The sequence below is a fragment of the Colossoma macropomum genome, unplaced genomic scaffold (genome assembly GCF_904425465.1).
Source record: "Colossoma macropomum unplaced genomic scaffold, Colossoma_macropomum, whole genome shotgun sequence".
In the NCBI taxonomy this organism is placed as follows: Eukaryota; Metazoa; Chordata; class Actinopteri; order Characiformes; family Serrasalmidae; genus Colossoma; species Colossoma macropomum.
In genome coordinates this window covers 13,785,672-13,800,577 of record NW_023494798.1, presented here as the reverse complement: position 1 = coordinate 13,800,577, position 14,906 = coordinate 13,785,672, and the positions used below count along the sequence as shown (strand labels likewise).

General features: G+C 39.7%; 2 protein-coding genes across 2 annotated transcripts in view; one reads left to right on the top strand and one right to left on the bottom strand.

Moving 5' to 3' along the window:
- rab11a (RAB11a, member RAS oncogene family) lies at window positions 1-5,907 on the top strand. Its single transcript, XM_036584600.1, has 5 exons — window positions 1-195; window positions 1,613-1,808; window positions 1,952-2,145; window positions 2,366-2,446; window positions 3,155-5,907. Exons 1-5 carry the CDS (start codon window positions 156-158, stop codon window positions 3,289-3,291), a joined length of 648 nt encoding a protein of 215 aa, XP_036440493.1. The 5' UTR covers window positions 1-155; the 3' UTR covers window positions 3,292-5,907.
- A 920-nt stretch (window positions 5,908-6,827) lies between these two features.
- The window catches only part of megf11 (multiple EGF-like-domains 11), a 116,298-nt gene continuing 108,219 nt past the window's right edge, over window positions 6,828-14,906 (bottom strand). The window contains exons 23-25 of the mRNA XM_036584599.1: window positions 13,960-14,019; window positions 10,544-10,753; window positions 6,828-7,918 (exon numbers count right to left, since the gene is read on the bottom strand). Of these exons, the coding sequence (XP_036440492.1) occupies window positions 7,743-7,918; window positions 10,544-10,753; window positions 13,960-14,019 (446 nt within the window). The 3' untranslated portion in view covers window positions 6,828-7,742. The remainder of the gene's footprint in view (window positions 7,919-10,543; window positions 10,754-13,959; window positions 14,020-14,906) is intronic.

Sequence of the window (14,906 nt, the reverse complement as noted above, 5' to 3'; positions counted from 1 at the left end):
AAGCTCGTTCGCTTGCTAACTAGTTAGCATGGCTACCGCCTAATCACACAATCTGACTGCAGTGCAGCAGCGGAGCGGGGAGGACAGGGCTGGCGGCGGCCACTTCTACTTGCTAAGTGTTTATCTATCTCTGTTTAACCTTTGTTTTGATCAAGATGGGAACAAGAGACGACGAATATGACTATTTGTTTAAAGGTAAATAACATTTGCTACAATCTTACGTTTATAACCGACAGCGGTCTTGCTGGTTTTCCTATTGTTAAGTTACAGTGCTAGCGAGGCATAGAGCTAATCGTAGCTATGACAAGAGCTATAACAACATTTCTTAGCTAGCTAGCGTTAACTGTTTCCATCCAGGCTAGCTAACGTTAGCTAGCAAGCTCGTTTACTGCTGAAAAACATTACAAGTAAACTTCACAGACGGTGGTGATAGGTGTTTGGCGGTGTTATTAATATGACTAAAAGGGCAGCTGGTTAGCTTTAATACCTTTATAACCCGCGAGCCGCAGTGGGGGCGCATATGTTCTGGCTGTTTGAACTCCATCCAAACATTGTCCCAGCACCACACCTTACAGGAGACTTCGAGCCAGGCAGCTGAAGTCTTGGAGCTAACGTAGCCAGCCAGCTTCGTTAAACACATTTGTTGACAGATGGAAAATGATGTACTTGTAACTGACTGATTTGTCGTATCTTCTGCTAGCTCTTCCAGTAACGAAAAACATAACAGTTAAATAGAAACGGAAACATTGATGTCCTACTGTTCATGGTTAACTGGCTTCCCTGTATTAGCTAGCCAGAACTAGCTTGGAGCAACGCTCATTTCATACTGGCTAATTTCGCTACAGTGCTAGCGTTAGCTAGGTTAACTAACTATGTCAACGACAGCTTTCGTCAGTTCACAACAAGCTTATATACAGTCAGTGTGCCTTGTCTACATTAAATATTTTACACGTATAAACTGTTTCCACACGACGGTAGCATTAATCTGATAACGTTACTTCCGTTGCTTTTTTGTGTGTTTGCTGACCGACATTCAGCAAATGTTAACCTATATTTTGCCTTCCCTGGACAATTATTGCTATGTTTATGTCTTAAAATTTGTTAATAATTACATGTACATAATAAAGGAAGTCATAGATTTCATAAAATGCATCGCTCTCTAGAGGCGACAAGATGTAGGTGCATTGGTTGGCTTTTGACTGTCTATGTGTGTTTGGGTTAGGCAGAAGGACGGGTGTAAGGTATTAATCATTAAAGACAAATTAGACCAGAAAATCTGAAGCAGACCCTGTATGTCTTCTTTCTTTCTACACCTGCATAGGTAACACTATTTATCTGTCATGACTGATGATTAAATGAACTGATGAAATTAACCCCAGCATTTAGAAAGTTCTGCTTAGTGTCTTTGAGCTGCTGTGTTGTCACAGTGTGGGGGTGGGGTGGGGGCATCTGCTGTTCACATGTGTGGCTAGCATTGGCTTCTGGAGGTAAACAGATTGCACAAGTCCAAGCATGCAGCACATTCAAATGTTAAAATGTTTGGCTGGAATAAAATAGATGTTACCTGATATTAATGCAGAAATTTGAATCCTTTCTATGTTTTGTTTTGAAGTGGTTCTGATCGGGGACTCTGGTGTGGGGAAGAGTAATCTTCTGTCCCGCTTCACCCGGAATGAGTTCAATCTGGAGAGCAAAAGCACCATTGGAGTGGAGTTTGCCACTCGCAGCATTCAGGTGGATGGGAAGACTGTAAAAGCCCAAATATGGGACACGGCTGGGCAGGAGCGTTACAGAGCTATCACCTCAGCGTAAGACACACCGCCGCCACCCGTCCACACCACAGATGACAATATTTACAATCAGAACGTTCAAAATAGTACATATACTAAACACTTGTGTTCAGCATAATATCTATATGCCCTCTTTCAAATATTTGTCTCTCCATTTGAAGGTATTACCGTGGAGCTGTGGGGGCTCTGTTAGTGTATGACATTGCGAAGCACCTGACCTATGAGAATGTGGAGCGCTGGCTGAAGGAGCTGAGAGACCACGCAGACAGCAACATCGTCATCATGCTGGTCGGCAACAAGAGCGACCTGCGTCACCTCCGGGCCGTGCCCACCGATGAAGCACGCGCGTTTGCAGGTCAGACATGCATGTCCGCGTAGGCCTAGAACAACCTAGTGCTGTGCTCTTTCCTATTATGACCTTGTTGATCGTGTCTTTAATTTAGAAATATTGCAATAAAGTAAGGGCAAAGGCTACCTTAAAAAAACAACAAAACAAAACAGTTTTGTGTTCTTTTTAGCTAGATAACTGACTGTGAGATGCTATCTTAGTGGATGAATGTTCTTTGTGTCCGCAGAGAAGAATGGGCTGTCTTTCCTTGAGACATCAGCTCTGGATTCCACTAATGTGGAGACAGCCTTTCAGACCATCTTGACTGGTGAGTAGGCTTTTTAGTGCAGGAGGTGAGGAAGGTGCTGGCATGTCCTTTTGGTTCCTTATCTGCAGTGTCAGGTAAAGGATAAAACCCTTTTTTTTAATCTGAAGGGGTGAAGGGTAAACAAAACATGAGGGGAATAAAAGTTGATGAGCAGAATTGCATACAGATAAGCTTGGGAAAGTGTGAATGTGTGTGTGTTAGAGAGAGAGAGAGAGAGAGGGAGATTGTAAGTGATTGGCTTTTGGCTGAAGGCCATATCCTTATGAATGACTAATCAAAGGCCTGGCCTTGCTGGGGTGGGTCCTCTGAGTTCCTCTAGCCTGACGTGACTGTAATAAAAAGCTTCCTGCTTCTGTTGCCGCTCTGTTAGTGAGCCTAGTCTTAACGTCCTTTCTACATAGTGAACTCAAAGGATACATTTTTAAAAGGGCATCAGATATAACACAGTAATTACATTACCTCAGGCGTCCTGTGAGGTTTTTATGGGTAAGGGTAATTATAAAAGCATAATGAGTCCAGATTCTGCATTTGTAAAACGCCTCAGAATGGCACTACTGATCTTGGGGCTTGTTGGCTATGCATCCACTGATCATGAACAAAGCAAAGGGATCCCAGAACGGCATTCGTGTTGTTAGAAGCTTAACTAATAACCTCCAGCTTCAGGTTAGTTACTGAGCTTTGGTATTCAAATCTTGCCTCATCCCACAGAAATCTACCGCATCGTGTCCCAGAAGCAGATGTCTGACCGCCGGGACAACGACATGTCACCTAGCAACAACGTGGTGTCCATCCAGGTGCAGCCCACTGAGAATAAACCAAAGATGCAGTGTTGCCAGAGCATCTAGCCCCCTCCATGACCCTCTTCCCAGCCCACCTGCAGAAGCCCTCACCCCCCTGCCTTCCCTTCTCTCCTCTCACCCCCCACCCTCTCCCCCACCACTTCTTAAAGACTGCTTTGGTTCCGAGACACAGCTGCATGGCCAGGCTTCAGCACAGAAGCTGTGTTTCTAAACCTCGGATCTCAAAAGGGTCACCACCTGCGCTCTGGACTAAGCTTATCATTTTTTTTCCTGCCGTCCTTGGCTTTTATATTGCAGAATTTTAATAATCAGTCATGCTGATGTTCACAGAAATGTCTTAATATATTATTTCATTTTGCGAAAAGGTGCAAGGTTTGTTCGTGTCCATGTTGTAAGCGGCCGCCTCGTGTTTGTGGCTCAGCCAGTGGCAGGGCTTGCGGCCTGCAGTATTGGAGGTGTTACTGTATCGGCGTTGTGATTTAGACAGATGAATAGTCTCCATTAATACATGTTAGATTAGCATTAGGTCCCAGAGACCATTGACTTCTCCATCTTTGGCTGTGGCTGCATTTTGAGCCTATACGTCACTTTGCATGTAAACTTAAATGCCAGCTTACGCACACTTATCACATATTTTGACGCTGACCATTTGGGCAGTAGCTTTGCTCATTAGTCACCAAGATGGTGGTGGCTCCTGTGGCAGAATATGCCTGCATGCTTTATATCAGCATCAGGAGAAGTGGTGGAGGTGAAGGAGGAGGATTGTAGCTTTCAGCACAGGGAACACCCCGGACATGGTTCTTCACGTTGACCCACAGCTCCTGCTGCTGCTGCTACTGCTGTCTTCACTCATCTTGTGCTTCTCTTGCATCTTCTTGTGGGGTAGAGTAGTGGTTCTAGTGCCTTTCTCAACGGAATGTCACACGGGGACGCCTCCAGTTTCGCGCATGTGCTCCCACTGTGGGGGTTTTCCGCAGTCCTCTTGCTCTGCGCAGCAGTGCCGCGAGGCCATCATCACATGATCTTCAGTAGTCCTATAATAGCAGCATTCATACTCTCTTGTGTGACTGCTGTCTTTTTCTGGATGTTTCCTGCCTTTTGATGTGATCTCCATTTTTGCCCTTCATATGTAATACAATTGATCTTGTAGCCAGGTTTAATAGCCAGGTTAAATCTGTCATAAAGAACAACTGAAGTCCAAATTTAGGAAGATATATAGAGGATCAATCCATTTTGTGATTAAAAAGTGAAAATCTTAAGCGTTTGACAGTAAATACAGGCACAATTCTTTAACCAGACTCTTAAAATTATTATAATAATACTCTGAAAACACTATCAGAATATAAGTAATATAATAAGTCAGGGAAAATCATAAACCGTCCACCTCTCAAGACCACATGGCACCTAACATAATAGCTTATCCCCTTCAAAGTGCCACTCTTTTAAGTTGGGGTTAGAACAGCAGGGGTGAAATACTGCTCATATGACCATAAGTGATGACTGTAGACTGGAGCTTTTTCTGTATGTTTGCACCAAACACAATATTCCTGAACTAACCCACACTACAGTTAATTTTTTAGACCTTTAACAAGTATTTATTCTGTGGTAGCTGACTGACTTATTAGCATATTATTGTGCCCCATTATAAAAGATTCTTGAAATTTAAGGATGTGCGATGTCTATGAAAAATGATCAGAGTAAATTAAGAATGTATAATGTATTGTAGCCCAGTATAATCTTGTTGTGATTGTAAAATCAAGCATTCCTATGATTCAGCAGATGTGGGCTTGGCCACAAGCTGCAACAGTTTTGTGCATCATAGCTGTCTTAAGGATTTGTATTGTGTGAAGTAGAAATTTTAGTGTGGACTGGAATTGTAATGCATGGTATATTGTGGTTACACCAAATAACCTCAGAGCTCATCAGCTACTCAGCCTGCACCCCTTAAAATATTGATATTCAAAATGTTATTCATGACCAATATCCACTTAGGAGGATTCTCACTGAAATAGAAAGAAGTGATGGCTCTCCAGGGTTAAGGTGGTTAAGCCTTTCCCAGGCTGTAGTAGCTGGTGTAGTAAAACAGAATCAGAATGAATAGTGTGGACTGACGTTGCCAAAGTGTATGGGTGTGAGCCTTTCGACAGGTTTTCACAAAATTGACCCCAAGTGTTAGACCTCGCTCAGTATGAACATAGCAATATAACAGTGTCAAACAGAATCTAGTTACTGTTGTGAAGGATCGGCCACATCATACACATATATAAAGTATGGCACTGTCTTTCTCTGTGCATTCTGTCTGTATGGTGTTGGGCCTTGCTTCAGACTGGCCCTCGGGACCTTAAAACTGATGTGTGACTGACCGGTAGAAGCATGAGGGGCGGTGCCAATGATGTATGGGTACAGATGGCACGGCTAGGCCCAGCCTAAGCACTGCACATAGCTTGTGTTAATTAGTTTACCTGGATATTGATGTTCTGACTGTCAGTTATCTTTCACATATTGCCTCAAGAACATTTTTTTTGTCTGCGCTGTACTGTGATTTTTTTTTATTTTTATTATTATTATTATTATTATAATTATACTATTACTCTATCCACTGTAATTCCAATTTCAAAGTGAAAAATAAAAGAATGGCTACACAGGTCATTTTGAAGATTTGTGATGACTGTTATGTGAAATTAATGTTTGTAATGCCAGTTTTTTGTAATAGTTTACTGATTTCATCATTCTTGACGCATAAATTATTAACCGCTTAATTGAAACAGTCTCATTTCAGTTCCCTTATACTCTTTGGTCATATCCCTCATCATGAAAGAAAGCAGAAGTGGTTAACCTTCAGGAAAGGAGAAGTAACTCATCTAGAATAGCGAGCTGGTTAAAAAAAAGTACTAATGGGTCTGTACTAATGTCACAGATGTAAGGGCTACTGTCAAATGAGACTCGTTCACCATACACTTTATTTTGAATTTTGTAAGAAAACATCAAGCGGCATTTAAATGACACAAAGATGAAATGAAATTTTGTGTTAACAGCTCACATGAGCTTAACGTAAGCACACTCTCCAGCTATGAATGGATGGATAATCTGCACTGTTGTCCTTATGCGTGATTGTCAGTATGTTATTGCTTTAGTGAGGGGTATGCAACTACATTTAGGGCATAGCACAAAGTAAAACGGCAAAGCAGATTTACCAAACTGAACTTCAGAAAAGCGAAATGTCTCCAAATGTAGTACGATTTCTAAATATGTAGATGGTTTTTGTTTGTTGTGATGCACCTACTTAGACATGAAAGCTAACTTGCATTGTATATTATAAATATGTACGCATAAATGGCGCAACCATTAAAATAATTAAGCGTCACTTGGTATAATTTACTCATGCTTGACTTTTCGTTTAAACTTTACAATTGAAAGAAAAACAAAAGCATCACAAATAAATTACAAATAAATACACCATAAATACATAAATACAAAAGAAAAGCCTCCCTTAAGAACCACCAATTGGTATTTTGAGAATACAAAGAGAAATAAGAAAGGCAAAATATGTTTACCAAAGAAGGAAAAAAAACAAAACAAAAATAACTTGACACTATAGTTTGAGTTCACACATTCACATGACATTACACCTGCTACCTTGAAATATAACCATTCATAAAATATTTTTATGAAACAGCAGGTTGATAGACTAGTACCATTAGTGACATTGCACAAGTTGTATCGAGCTACAGTTGTTTTATCATTTTTAAAATACCCCATGAATGTGGTTTAAAGTCTTGAAGTCCCATATACTATAATGTTATCAAAAAAGTAACGTTCTTAAAAACTCTTCTTTTGGTAATTCTCTTTGTACAATAATAACTACTTACTATTTAACCATGCTTTGTCACTAAGGGTTTTGAGTCCTCTTTAACTAGTGAATGGTCGAGGTTGACACTGCATCTGTGGCTGACAGTTCCCCTTGGCTCCAAACAAGATGTCCTGGGTCAGTCACTGTTTGACTGGTAGAGGGGACAGATGGACCATTGTGGAGCATGAGCCATCTATTAGTCTACCACTGATATTATATACACGAGACTCCCATGAATGTTCCTTCCATGGCTGAAGACAGCACTCATATTCTGGAACTGATCAAGAGTACTTTGCTGGCCCCATAATCTGCTGCAATATTTACAATTTATTACAGAGTACTTCAGGTTTTTGTGATTTCTTCGTTTCTCCTTGGTTCAGTCTTTTCTGCACAAAATGAAATCCCTTCATCCAGGTCTGAATGCAGAGAAGTGAGTAGTTGCTTGTATCTTTCCCTGCCATCAGTGTAAGCGCACACAAAAATCCAGCAAAATGTGGTATCGCTGCTGCCTTTATGTCCATCTTCTCATGCATCTGTGCGTGAGCATGATGGACAGAAATCAGATGAGATAAAAAAGATAAACGAGAACGTCCTGCAGAGTCAGGTGGTGGAGGTTGTATTGTGGAGGTAGGCTGTGGCCTGGGCTCTACAGCAGGGAGCTCGGGGGGCTGTCTGGCGGCGGTGGGGTGTTGGGGGGGCTGTGGCGCATTGGCAGGATGTCGTAGTGGCTGGGGATGTGGCTGTTCCGGGGCAGGTCGTATGGGTTCTGGGAGAAACCAGTGGCCAAGCCATTGGGTCCCTGAAGAACACTCACTGTGGGTTCTGAGAGAGAGGAGAATGTAGTGGTTAAACACTACCAGTATAGTATTCTGTCATGTACATAGTACAGTACTGCGCAAAAGTCTGAGACCACCTTATATATATATTTTTTCAGACAATTACACAGAAGCCTCAACAACTAAATATATATTTAGTGTGTCAAATCCTTTACTATAGCTTCTAATCTATTAGAAAGATTTGCTTTCAGTTTTTTTAAGAAATCTGCAGAGATTTTTCCAAGTAGCGGCTTCTTGACGGCTACATAACATTTTAGACTCATAACGTTGAGTTGTCTTCTCACAGTGGAAAGATAGACAGAAACATCTGTGGTTTTTTTAATCAGTTAAGAGCAAGAGTGCAGCTTGATTTTCTCAACGATGAAAGCTTTAAGTACTGTTTACATGGTGGTGACAATTTGGTGGTCTACCAGGTCCAGTTTCTCTCTACCGTTTCATATATTTTTTTAACTCCAGTTTGGTAAAGTCCTGTTTTTTCACTTCCTTTGACTTTCTTCTTCTTTATGGAAGGATGGATTCTCATATTCAATATATTAAGAAATCTTCAAAAAAAAATGAATACCCTAATGGCTATTTTGATTAGTTTCTTTGGCTTGTCTTATAAAGAGTGGGAATTTACTAAAGAGTTTGTTTTATTAGGGCTACTACTAACAATTATTTCCATAATCGATGAACTTATGAACTATGATTCAATCTACAAATGTGATTATTGTCTTTGGTTTTTCTCCCTTTGCCGCCACCAGCATTCAAAGTTATGTCTGTTCTTTACTGTATGCTTGAACTTTTACTGTGTGATGGAAAATTATTCCTATGACTGGCAGCCAGTTGTCAGCCCTAACCAATACAATCATCATCTATTTAAACACTACTGGGTTTTATTCACAAAAGTGGCACAGAAATTAGCACTTACATTTATCGTAGCTTAGATTAATTGGGGAAAGGAAATGTCCTGCCAGTTGTCTGTCAGTAACTAAATATTTCACATCATGCACAATGTTTCTTTCAAGAATTATTTTTCCCTCCTTTTGTTCTTTCAAATATAAAACACCCACCCTATCTTCTAAATCATATTTGTATTTGCATGACTTTTATCAAGATCATCAGATCCTCTGCACTGAGGAATGGCATTTTGATCCATGTGAAAGGTGCAGGAACAACAAAGGAACAATGTATTAACAAAACATCATTTTTGTATGGGAGAAAGGCCATAATGTGTTTTCAAGGAATATCCATATCTTCTGTGCCAGATGAGCTCAGTTTTACACGTTTTACAGGAAATGTTTTGATTGAGGTTAAAATGAAGTGTTTTCATATTTTTGACTTTTTAAATCATGCATAACCATGTACTGTAGTGTGTAATCTGTATTTTCACTCTTTCCGTCCATTAATGTAAATGGGGAGCGAAAAATGTCATCAAGCCAACTAATCAATAACAAGATTAATTTCCAATAAACTTTTATGATACAATGTTATTGATAATGTTGATTAGTTGTAGCAGCCCTAGTAAGAACTACTTTACGTCTATTTCATGAAACTGCAAAAGAGGGCTGAAACAATTATTCAGTGTTGTCAATAATTAATAATAAATTGACAATAAAAAAAATTGTTCTGGAAGCCAATTCACATGTTGTTTCTCTAGTGAACTAGCACCTTAAACCGGTCAAGCAATTTTGTAGCCTGAACATCTCAGCATTAATCTACATATTCATTATTCTATGAGTTATTTGTAGCTATTGCTTATTGCTTACTGTAGCTCAAAATCATGTGCAGGCTTAAACAAAGCGCCACTTCTTTTGTGGTAGCAGTTTGGCTCTTGGTGAACAGTACCTCAGGCAGAACTTTTCCAAACATTTTACTGTGAATATTATCTATATCAAAATATTTGTTTTTTGCAGGTGTGTTGAAAAACCTCAAAACGAACAGAGATTTGAGTGCAATTGATGAATCAGCTAGTGCGTCGAAAAAAAGTAAAATTACCACAGAAATCTCAAACAACACTCAAAATTTGCACATGTAATTTACATGAAGCATGCACAAATTTATGCTGATCTTAACGTAACAAATAAAAGGAAAGCAGTCGTTAGACTCATGAGCCAATGGTTGTCTTTGTAGGCGGAGTTTGTGAGGAAGCAATAGAGCTTAAATAATAGAATTAAAAAGAATAAAATGTGGAAAAACAATGTAATTTCCTTTCTGAAATTTTTCATTCTCATTTCTGTCTGAAATGACAGAAAGGTGTGATTGTGAAGTGTTAAACTCCAGCACAAACCTCAAATTCCGCCTTTGTCCTACATTAAACAGTCTGCCCAGTCATGGAATAGACTAAACTGAACACTGTAGTCCTCTATGACTGCTTAATCTGCCATGCACATTTGATCCTCGGGTGTTTGAAACTGATAAATAATGAAACTGCTGTAAATTTGTGTACACTCATTTTACGATGAGATCGGACATTACACATCTTTGATGAAGTGTTTGATGAAATAGTGTGATGTAATGTGGATCCAACTGAATGCAAACAATGTTCAGCTTTAGCAATAACACTGAGCTCTGTGTGTTCACAAATCTGCCCCTGGTGGCTTCCTGACGACCTTCACCATCACTGACTCACCAACATCGTAGACATTCCTGCTTGTAGAGGTGAGGGTGGTGCTGGTGCTGGAGCAGAACGTCAGGTCTCTGTGTGCAGGAGACTTCATCTCCACATAGCTGCTCTCTGTGTGCTTGCAGGCCAAGCCCGGTGGGTCTCGGATCGTGGCGTAGGGGTTCTCACTATTTAGGGAGCAGGAGCTGGAGCTGCACATGGATGTCTTGATGTAGTCTGCAGAAAACGCAAACACATTATAAACCATAAGCCAACACAAGAAGCTGAGGAAACTGAGCGACTTTATGAGCTCAAATTATCTTCGCATTACTAAGACTTAGTAATTGTCTCTACTCTGACTTCATTCTCTGAGAGAGAGAATGAGGGGGGAGTTTCTTCCCTCAGGCTATTCAGACCCTCAACCAGGGTTACAATTACTAGGATTATTTATACATACATACACACATACATATTACAGGACAACTGCACAACACCCATACACCCTACATGCACAATATGTACTGCCATATTTATAAGTATTTATAATATTTATTAACTCCTTTCATTCCACTGCCTCTTGCTCATTGGCACTACACACATACTATACATATATATACACATATACTTGTATTTTATAATATGCCTATAATTTTATATAGTCTTTTATATATTCTGTCTATATTTTTTCTACTGTATATTTGTTTTTTAAGGCAACAGACAGTCAAATAAGCATTTCACTGAACTGTGTATAACTGTGTGTGTGAGACCAATAAAGCTTGATTTGATTTGATTTTACTTAGTCCAGGGTTTCTCAATCACTGGACCATGGACCACAAACACCCTTTGGTGTTCACCAGTCCAGTACTGAGATGGGGCCAGTGATCAGTAGTGGGCTGGTAATGGCACTTTGTCATAAAAATCAGTGAAACATAATTGACTTAAAACAAAATACTAAATGTTTTCAAATAGTAAACAATATTAATACAAACACTGCAACAATGCCCCCCAAAGGTAGCTTCACTGATTTTTTACACCTTCCCTGACTTTTATACTGCTGTAAAAAAAGAAAAAAAGAAACGGTTATAGAAACATTCCACTTAATGTGCTACCATTCTGCCTGATTTCTGGTATAAAACAAATTTCCATTAATTTTATCTGTTGATATTTTACATTTCCTGATACACATTACATACAGGGGAAGGCACTTAACACAGCTGCACTGTAAATTACCCGAAAATGACATTTTTAAGCCAAAACGTTTTGTTTTCCTGTAGGCCTTCATGCGTTTTAGTGATAAATAGATGGGCCTTGAGATAGAAAAGGTTGAGAGGCTATAGTCTGGGACACATCTGTATGGCTGTCCTGTGCTGGGCTACATATAACCTCTGGCAACAGCATCCTCAGGAGGCGAGTCCTGTTAGAATGCAGGGAGAGGATTGTGTTACTGTACTGTACACCTATCTTCTAACCACACTTATTGACCATTTTTTTCAGGTAGGTTTAAGATTACTGACTATAGCTTGCAGTTTATCAGCCACTCTCCATTAATGGAAAGGAACCATCATAGGACCATCACTGACCAGATACAGACATGGCTGAAATTACTGGTAAGCTTGCATTTTGTTGAAAAGTGTTAAAATTAAAAGACCTTGTAATCCATACATGCATGTCTTCAAAATGCAGTGGAACAAAACAAAAAATGTGAAAAGAACTGAATTCTTGCTTGTTCTACAAAGATGTTCTAAATTGCCTGAGCAATATTATTGATAACCTTTAGAAATGATAAGGAGTAGTTGTATTGTAGAGATATTTCAATCAGACTATTATATCAAGCTAAATATGGAAAAGATAAGGAAAAGAATTCTAATGAGGTCATGGCAAAGCGTGATCAATGTCAAGGCTACAAGATCTCCAAAAAGCCTAATATTCATGTGACTACTTTTGCCGACACTATCAAGAATTTAAGGCCCATGGAGCTGTAGTCAACATCTCTAAATGTGAGCATAAGTGGAAAATTGACCCTAGACAAAAGGAAAAGACTGTTTGAATGGTGGAGAAAGAACCATGGAAAACTTTGAGATAGACCCTCAAGTTCAAGATACAACAGTTTCAATACAATGGGCTCCATAGTAGAAGACCCAAGAAGTCCCCACTTATAAGAGCAAAACACAAAAAAGCCAGACCAGATGCATGCTGAAAAGTTATAGTACTTCTGGGAGACTATCCTTTGGACAGATGAAACACAATTAGAGCTTTTTGGTAAATTATACTAACTCTGTGTAAACAGAAAAAAACATTTGACAGAAAGTTATATATAGGAGGCGGAAAAAACTGCTTTACTTTTAATGCAAGTCAATGGAACCAGACATTTTTTTCAAGTAATTTTGGGATATTTCTTTTGGTCAATTCTTCAAGAAATTTACACACAATATAAACGGCAACAGGCATTTTCAAATTACGTCAAAAACTGAAAAATGGAGATACAATGTAGATACCTTGTATCTACACTCACTGTCTAACTGATCAGGCACATTTATCAGGTGCACTGTAGATACTGCAGTGCTAAGAATGATCCACCATCCAAATAATACCTGTTCTGTCTTCATTGGTCAGTGGGGATCCTGACCACTGAAGAACAGGGTAAAAGGGGGCTAACAAATTATGCAGAGAAACAGATGGACTACAGACTGTAATTACAGAACTACGGAGTGCACCTACATGGTAAGTGCAGCTGATAAAATGGACAATCAGTGTAGATACAAGGAGGTGTACTTACTGGAGTGGCTGGTTGTGTATAAACGGAAAGTTCCAAACCAGATTATCATTACTGGCGTAGCAAGCTGTGGTCTTTTGGGTCAGCAGCCAAACTTTTGAAAGTTTCTCCACTGATCCAAGCTGATCCAGTCTAACCCACTGCAGCTCCCTTTGTCAGGCTGTTTACATCAGAACCAAGCCAACACTGGACCTGAGAGATCAATTTAAGGAGGCGGGTGTGTGAGCTCCAGTGTGTGTGTGTCTGGAGAGCAAGCTCCGGGGAGGTCAGGGATTCGCATTAATCACAGGCACTGAGACTCAGACAGGCAGAGAGGGCTAAGGGCTCCGGGCCTTAAGTGGATGCTGTGGGCTGTCACGTAGCATGGTGGTCTCAATATAACTGACCACCGTAAAGGTCAAGCAGCAGAAAGCTAGAAAGACATACTGCCTAGTTTACCTTTTTCCATGAGAATGGTATGTTTAGGTTAGGCATGCAGCTTGGCCTGTATGCAAAGTAAACGGTGCAGTCTCAAAAATAAAAATTGACAAAAACAAATTTTCATGAACAGACCAGTAGAAATGCTCCAAAATTGCATTTGGTCTTCTCCTGTACAATTACCATTGTAGAGATACATGTTTTTCATGTACATGTTTGGACAGCGATGTTATGTACATTCTGGGGTCATTACCTTTAGCCATTCGAGTGGTTTTGTTGTCCCGCAGTGTTAGCGTCTCCTCCCGTGTCACACCTAATGAGGTGAAGCACAAACATCAATAACAATAATTAGTGAATAACTAGTAATAATAACCTGGGGGACTAACTTAAAACTAGAAGATACTTAAAACTTAAAACTAGGACACTTTCCAAGTTAAGCTGGAAAGTATGATACAATCTTATGTAACTGATAGTAAAAGAATCAGAGAAGGGAACCCAAAGGTCTTTAAAGGCACTACTATAATCAGCATGGTCCTGACAGGTTTTTGGTTTCTGCACAGTTTCTAATAAAAGACTTGGGCAAGCTTAAGGGGAATGCTGAGCTGAACTATAAGGATTTGTCATTTAAAAGAAGAGCTGTGTTTCTGATCTAAGCAGAAATTACCATTTATACCTGTGGCACAAGTGCTGACACATACACTAAGCAAGAGATTGTCGGTGCACATAGCTAATGTTGTTATTGAAGCGCTTGTTGTTGGAATGGTTCTATACGTTTATATAACTTCATCTCCGCATACTCACTGCAACTGTATTTCCCCAATGGGTGCTAGATTTCTGCATAGCTGAGATGGGGTTTATTACACACAGGGGAAAAACTGTAAGGATAGTATAGAAGGCTACAACGCAGTCTAGGCCCAGTGGCAAAATTCAAGCTCGAGCTCAATCATATTATACGAATGTATCAAAAGAAAGCTATGTGATGGAATCCTAAAATCTAATCATTTTTAGTACAGTTCTCTTAATCTCTTTCAAGATGTCTCCTGCCTTTTTTATAGGAAATATACTTAATTTCAGTGGCCACCCCTGTAGAAATCTTTCCAGACCTTCAAGGTAATGTGAAGAATGTAAACTTCACTGCACTTAACATTAACTGGACTTCCCTTCTGATAAAGTTATTTAAGTATTTGCATTGCTTCCTGC